Source organism: Meriones unguiculatus, chromosome 14 (genome assembly GCF_030254825.1).
Source record: "Meriones unguiculatus strain TT.TT164.6M chromosome 14, Bangor_MerUng_6.1, whole genome shotgun sequence".
In the NCBI taxonomy this organism is placed as follows: Eukaryota; Metazoa; Chordata; class Mammalia; order Rodentia; family Muridae; genus Meriones; species Meriones unguiculatus.
The window spans coordinates 20,479,451-20,498,786 of NC_083361.1; the positions used below are offsets into that span (position 1 = coordinate 20,479,451).

A 19,336-nucleotide genomic window follows, 5' to 3' on the forward strand; every position below is an offset into this window, starting at 1 on the left:
TTATAAGTTTATTGAATATTGTATGTACATGTATGTGTGTATGCTTGTGTGTCATCTGTATATCTGTGTAGTTTACTAAAACACAGGATATTCTTTATGTTAATTAGAATTCTGGGATAATTTATTCACACACACACAAACATACAGAGACAGAAAGACAGACTTGTCTGTGTTTTCCTGACTTTCTATAGTAAGCATACAGTACTTTTGATTTGCCAGTTGTCATGGATGTTTCTGAGCAGATTACTGATGTGGTTGAAAAGAGGAATTCTTTTACTGTGATGTCTGTTTTGTCCCTTCTTCTTCCTGTCTGCTGGGCATTAGCAGTCAGCGTCCATCATGGGCCTCTAGGAAGAAGTTGTTATGTGTGGTCTTATAATGGATTTAGATTTTCTCTATAGAGAATGAGAAAGCATTGAGAAATTGATCAGTTACCATGGGATGAACTTGAGGCTTACTTAGAAATCACCTGACTCTAGAAACCACAGCTGTACATTTGTGATCGTTCAAAGATCCCTTTAAGGCATTTGTAGGCAGTCATTATCACTTTTGTATCAGGTCCTTGCCTCATCTTTTGATTCATTTCACAATTTCCTTTCTTGAGCCTTTTACTAAATGCAAAAATCTAATCTCATCTGCAGTTAACTGCTTTTTAGCTGAACTCCTTAGGTGACCCAAAAGTGAACAGTTCATGTGGTGATCGGATGTTTGAGGCCTAATTAGCTATGATCAGCTAAATTCTTGGGTGGCAGATATCCATATGCTACCTGAAAGCAGGAAATTAATGTCTAACCAGCAGTCCACCCTCTTGAGGTCTACTGAGGTGTCATACCAAGGAAGGAAACAGACTACACACACACAGAGCCAGTGTAGCAGGTGTGCCATTTTCATTATAATTCTTGGGAGCACTAACCCAAGACAGCCTTCTGCCTTTAAACAAGGAATGTCAGTAGGAAAGCTGGGGGAGAAAAGAAGCCGTAAATGTTGAAAATGAACCCCCTCCCAAGGGGGCTCATGTGTTTGGACATTTGGTGCCCAGGAGGTGGTAGTAAAGAAGTTGTGGACTTCCCTTCGGACTGTGGCCTTACAAGCAGAAGATGGTGTCTGGAGGCAAGGTTTGAAGGTGATACATGCTCTGGATTCCAGTCTAACCTCTCTGCTTCCTCATTTGCTAATTGTGAGGATCTGCTGCCCCCCTACTCCTACTGCAGTGGAGTACCGACCATATCTTCTGGATCAGCCAAAATCTTTCATTGCATTAAATTCCTTCTTTAGGTATTAGGAAAGTAACCCAGTGGCCAACCTGGAAATCCACTGCCTCCTTAATCATGCCCCCTTTGCATGTACTTTAGGCCTGTTTTAGAATAGTGATGGGGAGGGGTGGCAAAAACTTCCGTGGGTCAGTGAGATGAGAAGGCCCAGATTTGGTTATTTTGGGTAAATATGCAACTCAGTTCTAAAGTCTAGAGACGAAAATGTTTCATTATTTTTTGTTTGGAAAGTTTATGTGGTATGTGTCTGTGGTGGCTTGCTTATGGCAAGTAGCCCTCAGACTAGCCAGCTACAGTAGCTGCAGTGTAGATGGAGTGATGGACACCATGGAGTTTACAGCCTTCCCTTTCCTTCACCGTTTCAGCTAGAATTCTTCAGGGTCAGTAAGAAGACCCTGGCTCATGGTAAACAGTGGTGCTCCAGCCCCCACCCCAGTAAGCAGCCCGGAGCTGGCTGGGTCAGAAGAATACTGTGTTGGCTGAAAGGGAGCCACACTACAGTCCTCAGGCTGTAATTAGAGATGTAGCCTCAGTAGTGTCTAGTCATAGACTGCCTAACTAAGGGGGTGAATTCTGAATGAGTTTGTCAGTGTGTGGAGCCCAGTGAGTGCCTTTACACATAAGTCGTCCACTTGATGTGCTATCTTGATGCAGTCAGGAGGCACGGTACACATGACATGTATGAGCTTGCTGCTGGAGTCCGCAGCATGCTGTTTTGCAGTAAATTTTTAATAGAAAAGTAGCATTGTAGGTATATAGCCCGGTAATGTACCTATGTTAAGTTTTATGTACTATACATGAATGTGTGTGCTGTTCTTTATACAGCTGGCAATGTAGGGTGCTTATCTGTGTCAGCAGCATCATGAACAAGTGAACACTTTCTCTCCAGCATTGGGGTGGCTGTGGTGGCACTGTGATTTTATGGGGTCACCATTGTGACCACAGTTCATTACTGCTAAAAGTATCATTACACAGTACATGATTGTATTTGAAGGGTAACACCTAAGGACCAGTGACAAACTAATAAAAGTAGTGACTTAGTGCCAAGCTGGATGGTGTTAGTCATGTGACCCAAGGTTATTTTCTAAAAATATAGCTAGTGCATCTACTTCCTTTTAAAAATATTTACTCTTTCCTTCATGCATCTTTCCTTCTGCATTTTAGAGATTGGTTGGTGTAGCGAGTCCTACCCAATGCTAACTATACATCTTACCTCCGGGTTTCTAGATGTCATTTACAGTTGGACAGTGCCTACTTTTCAGTCTTTTTTTTAAAAGGTCACTCAAAACCTGTAGCTGCCAGGTGAGACTCAGATCTTCTTGTGGTCTTGTCTAAAGACTGTCTAGGTTTTAGAGGATGACTTCAGCCAGCACGGATGCCTCAGCCTGTGGCTGCTGTACAAAAACTCAGGATTTCATGTACTCATGTTCTGGTCTTCAATATTTGATAAGAAGAACATGGACTCAGCTAGCTCTATAACTACTTAGATGGAAGTTGGAAACCTGAGTTTCGGATTGCTATTATGTGGGAATACCACTGTTGGCAGCTTCTTGCTGTGGAGTAGACTGACTCCAGATGGGAACACAGTGGAGAAGGGCATTTGACATACCTTCGGGCAGTCTTAGGGCAGATTTGACAACCTTGCTGACACTGTTTTTTGGTATAGCATTTGCCTCTTGTTTTTTAGTTCCTCATTTCGCAAGGCTGCTCCTGGGGTGACAGACGGCTCCCTTTCAGCAGCCAACACAGTATTCCTCTGAGCAGGCTACAGCCAGCTACAGCAAAGACCCAGCTTGCTCTGGGCTGCTTATTGAGGGTGGGGGCTGGGGCACAGCTGTTTACAATGAGCCAGGGTCTTCTTACCGACCATGAAGAGTTCTAGCTAAAATGGTGAAGGAAAGGCAAGGCTGTAAACTCCATGGTTTCAATCATCCCATTGTTCAGATTGGAGTCACCTGTTTTTCTCCTTTTGGGCTTAGCTCTGATAGTATGAGCAAGAAGAAGCAAGGAAGCCATTCATTAAGGATGACAGTTTCTTGTCTTCAGAGAGTTCAATGTTAGAACTGCAGTCTCTTTTAAATACCAAAAAGGTGAAGTAGCCCTAGAATATAATTCTTTGAAAAGACAAGTCTTAGCCCCCTTGGTTAGTTGGAGTTACAGAATCCATTTGGAGAGGCCAGATGGTTTGTTGAAGGAATACATTGCTTATAGGAGTCATGGATGACAGTCCAAGGTATCCTCAGACTTTACTCTGCACATGACTCATCCTCTGGAGTACACTTTCGTGTTGATAAAGGACATTTTCTTCCTGAGCCCTCAGCATCTTCTGAGGGGGCTGGCATGCCCTGGCATACATTATAGCAGAGAAGAGTAAGTAAGGCTAGTGCTAGAGATCAGAGAGTGTAGAGTCAGACTGGTAACCTCAAGCCAACTCCCTGAATTTTGTTTACTTCCTTCTTTTATGATATGAAGAAAATGTTATCTAACTTACAGAGATGTAATGAGTTAAGTGTAACAGTTCCCATCATTCTCAGTAAATACATGTAATCCTTTGTGTATGTGTAGGTGGTATATGCATGCATGTGTAAAGGTCAGAGGTCAATCAGGTGCCATTCTCCATCCTTTTCTTAGTTATGGTCTATCATAGAATTTGGAGCTTGTTAATTTACTTAGGCTGGCTGGCCTGCAGGCTTTCCTGTCTTTACCCCCACTACTGGGATTAGACATGGACTACCACGTCCAGCTTTTACATGGGTGCTAATGATCATGTTTTTGTGGCTGGAACTTTACTGATGGGCCAACCTCCCCAGTTCCCTATAATTTTTAAAATATAGTTATTACTGTATGTTAATTACATGACCAACCAAATTGGCCTTCTCTCATTCCATTTTCTGCTTATTGTCATTTAAGAGCCCAAACAAGACCTACCTCTCTGAAATCTCAGTGAAGTCTTGCAGGATGGTTTTCTTCTGTAGTCCTATTGTGTAGTAATTAGAAAACCATAGTTTCCAAATATATAAAAGCTATAGCCATTTATTTTTTAGGCTTACAATAAAAATAAAAGTTATAAAAGTGCATTTGTAGCCCTGGGCCCACTGTTCTTCCGAGTCCCTGCAAATTTTCTTTGCAGTTCTCTTATCTCCCTCCTTTTCTTGTCTCCATTTGCACCAGGTCTCAGTCTGGGTTGGTCCTCACTGTGGGTTGGCTGAACCACCAAGAGCAATTCATTTGAAGACAGGCTTGCCTGGTTGTTACCTCGTGAAACTACCAAAGAGATAGGCAGCTGGAGCTAGAGCACCTCCAGGGACCCCAGGCCTCTAAGGATTGCCCTTGGGGCCTAGCAGTGTCTGCTTCAGGCCTGAGGCTGGGGCTGAGCTGGGCAAGCAGCCAAGCCTATCCTCAGGAATGGCAGCCCTGGCACAGGGGAAGGCTTCTGGAGGCTGATGTGCAGAGAAGGGAGGGAAGGAGGCAAAAGCAGCTGGAGCTAAGATTGAAGGAGAAAAGCTGGGGACTGATGTTGATCCAGTATAAGCTGAATAAAGTTCTTATCTGGTAAATAAATATCCAAAGGAGTATAAAGGCTTAGAATATATTCCCCAATTATTGTACGTATGAATGGTTCCAACCTCCCCCACTTGTTTTCCAGCCCAAATCCTACCTCTCCGTATCTTTGTCTCTGTTTGACCCATTTGTGTCACATAGCTAAAGCAGGAGAGCAGTTACTTGTGAGACACATTTGACTTGCCATGGTAGAACTGGGCTGGCTACTGAAGAACACCTCCTTCGGGAAAGGAAGCTTGAGTGTCTTAGTGACTTTGATAGCAGTAATAACAGTGATTACAGAGGCAGACCCTTCACTGACTGCTTTTATGTACCAAATACGTGGATTATCTCATTTCCTCCACTCAACAGTCCTCTGCTGACAGACAGGTTTGGTTAATAGATGCTGTCACTGATTTCACCCAACCTCTCCTACTGTACTGTTTTCTCCCAGCCTAAGTAGGCTCCTTGACTTCAGTGTGCTGCCATTTAGTTTCCTGAAACTCAATAATTATTTCACAGAGCTATATACAATATAGCAAATAGAAGGTCATCTTCATTACTAGTAATTGTGTTGTTTTTGGAAACTTGGCACTGGAGTGTTTAAATTGTGCAGAGGCTGTCAGCTGGTGGCAGTGGGCGGGGAGGAGAGCCACCTGGGAAGACGCCACCATTGCCTAGAAAGCTAGAGATCCTGCCTGCCTTTGCAGAGACCTGTAGAGGTGGATGAAAAAGGAAAGTGAAAGCCTCAGGCTGGGACTGGGACATGGCTACCAATTTAAAGTATCCACCAGGCACAGCTTGATTTCATTGAGGATCAATCACAAGGAAATCCCTTCCTGTGGAGAGTCTGATTCCCTATGTGTTGGAGCCTTGGAACTTTTGAACATGGTCAGATATGTGATAGACCTTGTTTTGAGACTGGGTCTCACTATGTAGGTCAAGCTGGCCTTGAAGTCACAGAGATCCACCCACCTGTCTCTGCCTCCCAAGTGCTAGTATTAAATGTGTTTATCACTATGCCTGGCCATTATTATTATTATTATTATTTTTTTTATTATTTTTATTTTTATTATTATTGATAATAACATTTTTTTTAAAAAATTTTATTATTAGTGAGAGAGAGTGTGTGTGTAGCATGTGTGCGCACACACACCTATCTTATGTGTGGTCTGGGACCACACTTTCTGAAGTGTGTTCTTCCCTTCCACATATAGGTCCTGGGGATTGACCTCAGGTTGTCCCTGAGCTGGTGGCAGATACCTTTGTCACTGAACTACCTCAACAGCAGCTGTGAAACTCCTTTTTTTAAAAAAGGACTTGAGCTAATGACTGTGAGGTAGTGCTGGCTGTATGTGCCAGGTACTCTTATCTGCTTTCCTTGACTGACTATGCAATAACCATGTCCACAAATTTGGGAAATTCAGTTTATCACAGAGCTAGGGTTCAGTTTCATGGCTGGAGTTTTCACCACACTGATGTGATGGAACAGGTCTGGGGCAAGGTTACTCATGGACTAGCATATCCCCTCCCTCACCTGGTTGGGGAGCTGAGCCCAAAGGCATTATCCTTGCTGGTATCATGGCCTTTGGTTTGGCCTGACCCTGGAGAGGGCAGTGTCCTAAGGATGTCCTTGATCATTGGGTATAGACATAATGGTGTTTTTTCCTTGTAGCGATTGTTAAGATCTGCTATTCTGAGGTTGGTGTATTGTTGCGCCTGAACTCAGGGCTCAGTGTGCTCTCCCATGGTGCTGCCCAGGTGTGGGCTCAGTTGTACTGGTCATGGTTTCTTGATCTAAACATTCCAGGTTCTGTGATGTTGGATAAGTTCACTATATGCAGAGCCTCAGTTTCCTTGTCTTTAAGTGGGGTTGTGGTGAGGAGGGCAAATGGGTTAATGTTCTTAAAGTGCTTAGTTATCATAGAGCCTGGCCCTGATTCAAATGCTCAGTAATTGATGGTTGCTGTTATTAGCCAACAGCCAGTGAGACCTTCTACTTTAGAAAGACTGAAGGTTCTGCCAGCCTCTTGAACACAGGGCTGGTTGCTGTGACTGGACCTGGAGAAGCCCAGAGAAAGGGGAGATCAAAGAGCAATCTAGGAGCAGTACAGACGGGAAAATACTGCCTCTTGACCTGAGACCACCACTCCATCCCACTAGAATGGGGACCTTTGAAAGAAAGGAGAAAGCCGACCTTCTGTCACTGGGTGATTGATCATCTGTCTACATTGATTTTTCCCCTCTTTTTTTCATCTGCTGAGCATGTTAAAAGCCTTCAGGTTTCAACTGGTTCCGCTGTATCAGGTCATCAAAAGATGCTTTTACATGGAGGCACAGCAGAGTAAATGGGATTTAGGCCTCAATGGGAGCTCCATCTGTTCTGCCCTTACCTACAGCGCCCAGCTTTGGAGGGAGCTGCTGTACTGAAGCATCTGTCTAGTGGGGGTGGGGTGAGTGACCTGGGTAGGTGGGTCACATGGAGGGCAGGAAATCCTCTTATCTCACCCGGGTGCTGGGCCTCCTGCAGCAGGAGCTGAGCAGCAAACACTGGTGAGTCAGCGAGCCTGGGAATTAGAATTGCCAGTCTGCGAGCATGTGGGGTTTGTGTAAGTTTGGGCCTTTTGTTTCTTTCAGCAATCCAGTCTTTAGAAACACAAATCTGGAAAGCAGACCCTCCAAATGCTACAGTCTTTCTTGTTTGGAGATAATTCTGCTGGAACAGTTGCTTCTCTTGTATGGTCTTCCAAGAATTAACCCCTTTCCTTTTGCAATGTGAATAGGTCTCACTTATGACTTACTACATGCTTGAAGTATGAACAGCCTGTGAGAAGCCATGCCTAGGTCTGTCCCTTTTCACAGCCAAAGCACTTTTAACAGTTTTTAAGTGTGTGTGTGTGTGTGTCTGTGTGTGTGTGTCTGTGTGTGTAAGCAAGTTGAAACTGCAGTTCTTTTGAGGGCATGTGTAGACATGTCTTTTGTTTCTGAGAGTGGAGAGTAGGACACACCCTTATAGGAGTCTGCCTCGTGACAGGAATGATTGTGGTTCCTTGCAGATGACTCCACTCACTGCTTCCTTACAGGGAGATTCCTTTTGAAAGTAACTCCAGTTTATCCAGGCCCTGTTTGTAAACTGCTTTTTTGTTGTTTTGTTTTGTTTTTTATTTATTCAGCCTTTCTTAACAGCTGCCATTTGCCCCAATACCAGACTTTTAAGAGCCCTGAATTTGCACCATGAAAAGGCTGTGAAGGCTCTTTAAAAGTGGGAGGCCTGCCAGGCATGGTGGCACACGCCTATAATCCCAGCATGTGGGGAGGCAGAGGTAGGCGGATCTCTGTGAGTTCCAGGACAGCCAAGGATACACAGAGAAACCCTGTCTCTAAAAACCAGAAAGAAATGGGAGGCCCACATCGGACTGACACTGATTTTTGTCTGGTCTCTGCTTTCCTTGTTACACTTCTGGCTCTTGGTCCACACGTTAATAGTCAGTGGCTGCCATTGTTCTACCAGTTGGCAGAATTTTGCAAGTACTGAGTTATAATTGGATTTTCTATTATAGCAAACTAGTTGACAGGGAAGTGCTGAGTAGACATTATTAGACATCACTTCTGCTTTTGTACACAGATTTCTAGCAGTTCATATAAAAACTTAATTACAACAAATAATACACATTGAAGAATTTGCTCAGTGTCAGTGTAATCTTTTGATCTGTCAGTTTTATCTCTTTGAGATAATGTTGGGTGTGGAGACGCACCTAGGCTGGGAAAGTACTTGGAGTATAGGCATCATATAGGTGGAGCCGGGTGGAGCTAGGACAGTACAGCTGTGTGAATCCAAAGAGATCAGACACAATTCACTCTGCTTGTAGTTTTGACACCATGGTTTCCCTCACCATTAGACCATTATGAGATTACAGGTTGCTTGGATATGGCCTTTCCCCCTTATTCTATTGAATCCCACTTGACAGAAAAACCAGTGTATTTATTGGGCTTCCTTATAGAGCGTAGGTGAGGGGTTGCTTTCAGGAGCATGAGTGACTTGAAAATAGCTCCAGCACCTGATTGCTGAGGACTTCATGGACGCTTCATCATGGAGCCCTGCTTTCAGTTCATTTTCCATTCCTTATGGACAATCTGCGGGAGGGCAGGGAGGAGGAATGGCTGTAGTGAGGTGAGGCTCCTTTAACTCTCCTTGTTTCTTACTAAGGTGTGAGTGTCACCAGCTCCATCCATTACCATTATCGTAGACTTTGCTACCTCTGTATTGTTCTGCTCAATTAGTTGCCATGGCTACCAGGCCAAGGTAATTTATCCTCCAAGGTGTTGTGTGTGTTATGCTGGGAGGAAAAGATCTATTATTTACTGTAACAATTTTTGTTGAAATCTGAACATGTAAGTATTAGGATAGAACCAGGTGATGAACTTGTGGCTTACCTCAGGTCCAGATAACTTTCTTATGAGGAGGCAAAAGATGTCAAGACATATTTCCTCTGGAACATTCTGTCAGAACTGTAGTCTTTGATGTGTTCTTGCAATGAATCAGCCTCTTGTAACCTGTGCTAACTTAGGATTCTAGGAATTTCCCATGCTGGCTCTCCATATGTCCCTTAGCCACCATTTCCAAGTGTAAGCAGCAGAGCAGGCTTACAGGAGAGGGAATGGTGAGCTGGAGTCAGGGTCTCTTCCTTGGCTCACTGTTAGCTCAGTGAAGTAGAGTGGTTATTGGTGAACAGTTCTGGAGTGTAGTGTCTATACCCCACTTATCTGCCTAGAAGTGACTACCTTGTGATTTCCTTCCAGGTTGGCTCGCTCCTCTAACTGATGGCATGTTGAAGTACATGGGCCAGTGGCAGCGAGGGCATCCGATCCAGAGGGGGCCACTCTAGAGGCCAGGCCACCACCATCATGGGCCAGTGTGTCACCAAGTGCAAGAATCCTTCATCAACCTTGGGCAGCAAGAATGGAGATCGGGAACCCAGCAGCAAGTCACACAGCAGGCGGGGGGCTGGCCACCGTGAGGAACAGGTGCCACCTTGTGGCAAACCAGCTGGGGATATCCTTGTTAATGGGACCAAGAAAGCAGAGGCTGCCACCGAGGCCTGCCAGCTGCCAACATCTTCTGGAGATGCTGGGAGGGAGTCCAAAACCAATGCTGAGGAGTCTTCCTTGCAGAGGTTGGAAGAGCTATTCAGGCGCTACAAGGACGAGAGGGAGGATGCAATTTTGGAGGAAGGCATGGAGCGCTTTTGCAATGACCTATGTGTTGATCCTACGGAATTTCGAGTGCTGCTCTTGGCCTGGAAGTTTCAGGCTGCTACCATGTGCAAATTTACCAGGTCAGTCACAGATGCTTTCATGTCATTAGGGGAACAGAGGAGGAAAGAAAATAACATTGCGTAGTGGTACCAGCTAGGATAGAACTCGGCTGGCTTCACAGGTTTAGGGCGAGTGGTCCACTCTTCCCTTTCTGGCCATTTTCTCGAAAGCTTAAGTGTTTTGAATTTATAGTTTTGAGTTATAGTTCTGATCCAGTGACTGTCCTATGTGAACTCATCATAGACCCAAGAGGCAGCCCGAGTTATTGGGCACTGACTTTCTGCACACACTAAGAGTGAAAATGACCATTGACAGCCGCTCGGCACTCATCTCTTCCTCCTTCACATGTCAGTTCACATCCTCTGTAGTCTGGTAGGTACTTCAGTGTCCACAGACTAAGTGCCTCTGGAGATCTGCCCACCACTCTCCTAGCTCTCAGTTGGTTGCCTTCAGCCAGGCCCGTGTGCAGGGAGGATAGCTGGCCCCAGTTATCAGGCAGTAGTTGCACAGGTTATCCAAGTTATGCTCCCTGTTGGGGCTGTTTGTTTATCTGTAAGGATATTGCAGGGTCCTGGCAGGCCATGGTTTGAAGAGTGCAGGGTTATGAATAAGAACTGACTTTATTTACTTATTTTTAAGATGGGGGCCTTACTATTGTATGGCTCTAGTGGCCTGGGGCTCGATATGTAGAGCAGGGTTGCCTCAATTTCCAAGATGTGCCTGACTCTTGAGTATTTGTGATTATAGGAGTGAGCTTCCATACCTGGCCTGGCAGAAAGAACTTTAAAACGCAGCTAATTTATATGGCCTGCTTGGTAGATCAGCCACTTCATCACTTTGGCAACTTGCAAAGTCCCTGAGATAATCAGTATGAAACCCTGATATAAACTACAAAGTGCTAAAAAGTACGTGTCTGCAACCCCAGTCCTCAGGAGGCTAAAGCCACAAGGGTAGAGAATTCAAGTCTACTTTAGGCTACATAGTGAGACTCTATCTCATAAAACAACAAAAACAAAAATATAGTTAAGATTTTAACTACATTTTTCTTCTGTATCTGTGTGCACACATGTGTGCAAATGTGAGCACGCGTGCATATGTGCCATGCTTTAAATGTGAAGGGGCCAGAGGACAAACTTGAGGGAGTTGTTTCCTCTACCACACAGGCTCTTGAAATCAAGATCCGGTTATCAATCTTGGTGGCAAGTATATTTATTTACCTGCTGAGCTATCTTGCCAGGCCCCCAAAGACATGTTTGTTATTGTTTATCTTCTGTTTTATTTTATATGTATGGGTGTCTTGCCTGCATTGTATGTCTCTGATGTGCATACCTAGTACCCTCAGAGGCCAGAAGTGTGTCAGATCCCCTGGAACTGGAGTTATAGGCAGCTATGAGCTTCTAAGTAGGTTGGGGGGAAATTGAACTGGGCTCCTTCGGAAGAACATTCATCCAGTGCTCTTAATCCACTGAGCCATCTCTCCTGCTTTGTTTTTGTCTATTTCTTTCTTTCTTTCTTTCATTCTTTCTTTCTTTCTTTTTTCCTTCCTTCCTTCCTTCCTTCCTTCCTTCCTTCCTTCCTTCCTTTTTCTTTGTTTTCTTTGTGTCTTTTTTTCTCTATGTCTATCTGTTTATCTATCTGTCTGTCTGTCTGTCTGTCTGTCTATCTATCTGCCTATCTACCCACCTACCCACCTATCTTATTTTTGAGACAAGTTCTGACTATAGCAGCCTTAGCTGACCTGGAACACTGTGTGGACCAGGCTGGCCTAGAACTCAGAGATCCTCCTGTCTCTGCTTTCTGAGGGCTGGGGGGTTAGCTGTTGTCTGTGCTGTCTTGCCTCATCACACATGGCATCATTTTTACTTATTAATCATACCTTTTCCTACCTGTCGCAGGAAGGAGTTTTTTGATGGCTGTAAAGCAATAAGTGCAGACAGCATTGATGGGATCTGTGCACGGTTCCCTAGCCTCTTAACAGAAGCCAAACAAGAAGATAAATTCAAGGATCTCTACCGGTTTACATTTCAGTTTGGCCTGGACTCTGAAGAAGGGCAGCGGTCACTGCATCGTGAAATAGCCATTGCCCTGTGGAAACTAGTATTTACCCAGAACAATCCTCCGGTATTGGACCAGTGGCTAAATTTCCTAACAGAGAACCCTTCGGGAATCAAGGGCATCTCCCGGGACACTTGGAACATGTTTCTTAACTTCACTCAGGTGATTGGCCCCGACCTCAGCAACTACAGTGAAGATGAGGCCTGGCCGAGTCTCTTTGATACCTTTGTGGAGTGGGAAATGGAGAGAAGGAAAAGAGAAGCGGAAGGGAGAGGTGCGCTCAGCTCAGGGCCCGAGGGCTTGTGTCCAGAGGAGCAGACTTAGTTGCTCTGTTCCAGGAGCAGCACTGAGGATCTGCCTGCTGCCCTGCAGCCAAGCGAGGAATTGGACCTTTCTGGAAATTACTGAAGATCCGGATATTTTCTACTTTACACCTTTCTCTGCCTTGTATTTGAAAGGGCTCTAAAATGCTGTATCATGTTTTAGGCACTTTCTTCAGTTTTTTGGTTATTTTGGTTATTTCTTTTTTTGGGTGGGAAATCCCCCAAAATATTTGAACCTGGCTACATGTTGTGTACCTTTTTTTTTTTTTTTTTTTGTTAAGCTTTCAGATAGAATAAGCCTGCCATTTCTTGCACAACTTTATTAGATTTGTTTTGTTTTTGTGGGGGAGGGTGTAGGCCCGGGTTGGGGAGTGGGACTGTTAGGTTGAATTAACATTACAAAATGATACAGTGCCAGATCTCAGTTTTGCATATTGTTTTTCAGGGCAGGTCTGTACTGTGTGTAGTGCTGTTTACATGGTTGAATTTAGGTTGTAATAATTATTTTAAAAGATTTACACAGACATGAATACAGTGTTAACTGTTAGCCACATTGCATTAATTTCCAGACAGTTTGGAGCTCTTGGAGAGCCAAGGCCAGTCAAGAGCATTTGCAGTCTGACACCCCACCCCATCCCTTCAAGCTAATTTATCCAAAGCCCTTATCTTCCTCAATTCGTGCTCATTCCTTCTTTGACCTATTGTATTTCATGTTTAATTTATCCATCATCATGCTGTACCTGTCAGTCAAGTGAGCAGTTTTGTTTTGTTTTTTTGTTAGAACACATTGTACTGAAAACCACTTAAGCATTGAATGCAGAGAAAGCAGTGCTACCTCAGTTTTGCTGGAAGTAGACTTCTTTGATAGTTTTCTTTGATGTTTTTGTATTTTCATGTCATAAGTGGAAATACTCCTTCCCCCCGCCCCCCCCCTTTTCATTTGCCTTGGAGCCAAAGTTTCCGTTCCGGGTGGTGAGAAAAGTGTGCCTGCCAGCCAACCAGCCGACCTGAAAGAAAGCTGTGGCGTGGAGCTCTGCTTCAAACTGTTTCTGTTTTTGTTTTGTTTTCTTTAGTTTTTGTTGAGTATCATCAGCTTACTTGTCTGGCAAGTGCAGAAGCCTGAGGCTGGCCTGAACTCTGCCAAACAAATTATCCAAGTGTATTGAATCATTAAATGTGTGCCCTCTCCCCCTTTGCTGCGCCCACGTTGTCACTTAGCCCCCAGGAGTTATTTATTATCTTTTTGTTAATGTCAAGCTCATTTGGGGTAATGTGATGACTGTTTAGGTTTACATGACCCTCCTCTTTTTCCCTTAACCCCAGATATGTATATATACATATATAAGATATGTATATATTTTACCTTTATAAAATATATATATACACATATATGTATCTATATCCCTTCGTTTATTTGTCTGCTAAAACTGGCCATAAAGAGAGAGCTGCCTTCGATTTGTAGTTTAAGAAGATGCCAGGGAGCATCATAAGTGGAGGCTGTTGTATATGAATTTGGACATTTTCACTAAAGAGAACATGAATTTGCTCACAGGAAGGAGGAACCAGTTCTCTAAAGTCCACATGTTCACTCTACAAGGCCAGCTTTGGCCAAGCTGCCACTGGGGCCTGAAGAGCTGACTGTCCTACCTAGTTCTACGAGAAGGACCCTCTTGATAATTTCCCATTAAAAAATATCCTCAAAAAAATTGTACTGGAAAGTGGGTGGCAGGAGCTTGTACAGTTCAGCTTCCAACACTTTGGAACAGATTAAAAAGGGAATCTTTTAATAAATAAAAGTTACAAAAATATTTATACTCTTGATACAATGAAAAAGTGTCTATTAAGTATTTGGATTTTTCTCCTTTGATTAGCCTACCCCAAATCCTGGGTATATGTTCCTCAACTTGGTCAAGAATTGCATGCTTTGAGTTCTTCCTCTAATTGGAATTGACACAGGGAACATTTTTGTAAGTCTCACAGTTGTCCTTTCTTGAGGGACAGATGAGAAACTTGAAAATCAGCCACAGACTAAAGATAGTGTTGGAAAGCCCAAGAGGCTTGGGCCAGATGTGCCCCTTCTAGCCAGAATAAGACAAAGTCCTCCAGTAAGTATCCAGGGGACCAGCAGTTTCTGAGGGCACAGCTACATTGCAGTATTTGGATAAGATCTCATCTGGCCAGTTGTTCCCAATTCTGGGTTAGGTAGAAGCCCAATGAGGGAAGAGAGTGGAGTGTTCTAGTTAGGTAAGTCAGTCTGCTCCAGATAAGAAAAGGATGTATGGCACGGAAGTGCCGAGAGGAGTCTGCCAAGGACCTCATGGACTCAAGGAACTCAAGATTGCTTCCCTGCTGGGTAGATTTTAACTGACTGCTCAGTTTCTCCAACCCCAGTGCCTGTGCCCCTATCCCCCGGCCACTTAGAAATTGTGATTGTATTATTAATGTTCTCTTGTTGAGAAACTCCCAAGAAAGGAACAGTCAGGGCTGGACTTCGGGTTCTCTGTGAAGAAGTTTTGTTTTGTTTTGCCAAGAGATTCACAAGTAAGGTTTGTAGCTGACTCTTCTGGGTAGCAAGAGCCTCTGTTTCACTCAGCCTCAGATAGGCTTGGGTGGATGAGCAGTCGCTGGAGGCAAAACGTTTGTCCCTCAGGTAAGGTAGCTTTTTGACACTGGGGAGGTGCGATATGTGGTTACCATTTTTAAATTCTGCACCATCTAAGCGTTACTACACAAACTGAATATGTTGGAAATTGCTTACTTTTGAAAAGCAAGTGACTTTGAGTTTCCATGGTATTTCTTTAGTAATTTATTAGCAAGCTGGTATGAGATAGAAGGTTGCTTTATTGATGCCAAACTTGAATGTATCATTCTTAGTGACACTTTGCTGTACTTCTGGAGGTACCTCAGCAACTCTATTCACTGTGGCAGATGTGCCGACATGTGTGTTGTTGGGTCCAGAAGCCTGTGTGTACCCATCTGATGAAGTCGCCAGCGCTGGCTGAAAAATCCAAATTCCAGCCAATGCTTTGGGCCAAGGAGAGATAATAGAAAATGTGCAAAGCAGTATTGTTTATATTAGATGGACACAGTAATAAAAAATTAAGCTACACACAGTAGTAGCTTGAAACAGTACTGTCTCCTAGGGTCTGGTCTTTAGGCCAGATCAGGTTATGGGACCCCATAGATTATGTACTTGAACTAAACATTGGTGGGAAGTTAAAGACTTTTCCAAAAACTAACAAAGCAAGAGATCTATATATTGGAATGGAATGTATGGTTTGCTGTATTTCAAGTGGGGTCTTCAGTGCAGCAGGTAGACCTAGTTACATGGTTACATAAGGGATGGAAAGAAAGCTACTGTTAAAAAGTTTTTATCCCCCTACTGCCACTTCTAAAAAAAGAAGTCTTTTTAGACTTCTTATTCTCCTGTGCATGTTAGGATGGCTGGTGATGACCCGAACATCTTAGTAACTGACAAAGATCTTACTAGGAGAACATAAGCAGTATTTAGATTAAATACTTGAAAGGACAAAATTATCAAAATATACCAATTATGACTATTTAAGGACATGTGGCATTCATCTTCCCTTCTGGGAGGTTCTTGCCACTCCTCTTCAGAGTTCATTCCTTTGGTAAGCTGTAATTGCACCCCATACTCAGTTTGAGCTGGTCCAGGACTACATGGTTTGGGTTCCCCCCGCCCTCCCTCTCTCTCTCTCTCTCTCTCTCTCTCTCTCTCTCTCTCTCGATGCTTGAGCATTGGGCACAGATGCTGAGATGGTTTGATTAGCTGAGAAATCAAATTTCTGATTTGGGTGTTGGGGCATCGTGTTCTGTTTCTCTTGGAAACACGGCCTGCTCTCATAGATACCTACTTCCATCTTGAGCATTGCCAAAAGAAGTCATTCAGCAGCTGCTGTTTTTCTCTCAACACAAATATATTTGCTATAGAAGTATCTTTCCTCCAGTACTGGTCCCCAGTCCTTAGAATCTGATTACCTGCTCTTCCCTGCTGCACTGAGTATGGGTCTAGGTTTCAAAGAGGGAATTTGAAGCAATAGGCAAGCAGGGGTTGGTTGAAGTGGTCTTGCATTATATACTGTCTTAAGCCGCTGAGGTTATGAGTCCACCGCTCATGTGACCCTCCACCTTTGTGGATCTCTCTTGGTTTGTGACCAGCATACGTTTCTTGAGGTTGTACAGACTTGACAAAAGTTAATACTTTTGTATTCTCTGCACTGTTGCACTCTTCAAATAGCCCCTTGAATATTAACTTGATATACACATTTTTGTCTTTGATGTCTACAGTATTTTTTTCTTTTTTTAATTTGAAGGTTATCTGCTGTTGGATTCAATAAATTTGTTTACCTGACTATTGATATTTCTGCAGAAAACAAAAGCAACAAAACAAAACAAAACAAAACTGATTTTATTCTGAGGCAAAGTTCATCCACCATTGGGAATCTTTTCCAACATGATGCTATGCTATATTAACAACTTGGGGAAATGATCCATGTAGGGTAAGAGCCCAGCTCCAAACACAGGTTATGATCTCTATGCATGACTGCTTATATGCCCACTACTGAAATCATCTGAAGTCGCTCAGTTCCCATAAGAAGTAAAGTTAATCTTGAGCCCTGCGTTAAACATGCGGTCCCTAGGTCAGGCTTGTAGTGATTAGGTTTACCTTTTATTCATCAGCAAAATTAAGGCTGTTAGGATTTAAGAAAAAGTTTATGAAACACCCATGATACCTCACAGTGCTCAACCATAAGCCCTCTTAAGGTTCTCCAAAAAGATGTCAGGTACATTGTGTGTAGGGGGTAAGGGGAGGTAACAGTTTGTGTGTGGCATGACATTTGATCTTTCATCATTGCTCCCTAAAAGGGCTCAACTTTTCATTGTGCCAAATTGGGAGAGGGAAGACTTAACAAGAATTCCTAACTTGTATTTTCTGGTTACTATGTGGTAAAGAATGGCACTGAATCTTGCTCATTTCTTTGACGGAAGTACTGATGGTTCTCAAAGATTCCTAGCCTCCTAGTATCTCCTAAGATCTATTAAGTGTGGGGTGGGGTTAGATAAGCCTTTTCAATTGGGAAGGGTTTATAAGCTTGACTACATTCCCTAGAAAAGGTAGTTTACCCCTGATCCACACTCCTCCCATTGACTCCTGGGCCTTGACTTCTGTGCTTTGTCCCTTCTTTTAAGCACAGGTAGGGCTTTACAGATTGGAGAGTTAACAGACTGGAAAGGATAGCCAACCGGATGTTAACAGTGCTGTATACTGCAAGCTGATAAAAGCCTATTTTCAATTGAAATGATTGTTAAGTGATTTTTATAGTTACCAGATGAGCTTAATTGCATGTGGAATGGACTTCTACCAAGAAAGGATGCTAAAAAGTAGTCCAGAAGGATGGCAAAGCATCAGTTCAATTATGGCGTCAAAATATCAAATCCTGAAAGCAGATGGCCAAGTTGGCTATAAAAGTCATCCCTCTAGCCCTGGGTTTTAACTTACGAAAGAAGCAAAGGTAGCTAATTGGATAAATTTATCTACATATAAGAGAAAGCTACTATGTGTCAGTGTCAGGAAGAATAGAGGTCAAATCATTAGAGACATGTAAGCTTGGCAGGTGGGTATTAATTTGATCCCTGGACTAATCAGGACTTGAAATTACAAGATTTCCATGCCTTAAACACTGAAGTAGACGCCTTTTTTGGTTGGTTGTTTGACAGGTAGCTCTGGCTGTCCTGGAACTCATTCTGTATACCAGGCTGGCCTCAAACTCGGATGCTACTGCCTCTGTCTACAAGTGCTGGATTTAAAGGCATGTACCGCCACCACCCTGCCTAGAAGCACTTTTTAGACTGACAAAGGGACACCATATTTGATCCATAAGCTCTTAAAAAGTCAACATGAAAAAGGAGTTGGCTTTGTAGCAGAATAGGCAACAGATATTTACCACCTATTGAAGAGAATCTGGCCAAAAAGCTGAAAAAGTTGGATGTCAAAATGGTCCAGAAAGTAGTAATTGAACATATGAAATTTGTTTTTTAATGTATCACATAGGCAAAGATTTGAGACAGATTATTCTGGAAAATAGTAAAATCTTTCTGTAGCTAAAACTATTAATATGCATCAATACAGTAACTTTTCTTAAAAAAATACCTGCCAAGTATATATGTGTAAGAACACAATCTGCAGCTTCAGAGTCAATGAAGTAGTGTTTTAAAAATTGAGTTATGGTATTACCATATAATGCAGCTATTTAAAAAAAAAACATTGGCAGTCATTGACTGGGTGGTTGGATGTGTGTTTAAGTTTTTAAACTCATACTGACTTTCCTATTTTGTAAGAGGTCATTTTTAGAGGGTCAGGGACATAACAAATGTAGCGTAATGTTCTGAACAATCCCAATATAGGCACAGGAGTTTAAAACCTAAATCAAGAGTCTTAAAAAACCTTGAGTTGCCTTTTCTCTTGACGTTGCCTTTTCCCTAAGACTGCTCCTTTGGGCAGCTGCTTTGGCAGCTCAGCACTGGCTGCCTAGAAGGGTGTGGGAGGAACAATGCACAAACGCACTTATGAATGGAATGTGTGTTTTGCAAGAGGCCAAGTTGGCAGCTTTGGTTTCCAAAAGGTGGGAGCATCAGCTGGAAGAACACAGTGTGCAGAATTCTCAGAGGCTTGTGGGCCAGGTCCATTTCTTCAATTCTGCAGCTGGGGCCTAGGGGGAAAGCATTGTCCATCCCGAAGGAAATAGCCTTTCGAGTCTTGGGAGCTAGAGGAGTGCCCTAGGTTCAGAGAGCCTTTATAGCTTCTTGCAA

The 19,336-nt window shown here is 43.3% G+C and overlaps 1 protein-coding gene across 4 annotated transcripts in view; it reads left to right on the forward strand.

The window, feature by feature from the left end:
• Positions 1–16,132, forward strand: part of Dcun1d3 (defective in cullin neddylation 1 domain containing 3) — a 43,618-nt gene extending 27,486 nt beyond the window's left edge. For all 4 annotated transcript variants that reach the window (XM_021635659.2, XM_021635657.2, XM_060366935.1 and 1 more), the window contains exons 2-3: positions 9,612–10,147; positions 12,023–16,132. In XM_021635659.2, coding sequence (XP_021491334.1) covers positions 9,717–10,147; positions 12,023–12,506 — 915 coding nt within the window. In that variant the 5' untranslated portion in view covers positions 9,612–9,716 and the 3' untranslated portion in view covers positions 12,507–16,132. The remainder of the gene's footprint in view (positions 1–9,611; positions 10,148–12,022) is intronic.
• The last annotated feature ends 3,204 nt before the right edge of the window (positions 16,133–19,336 follow it).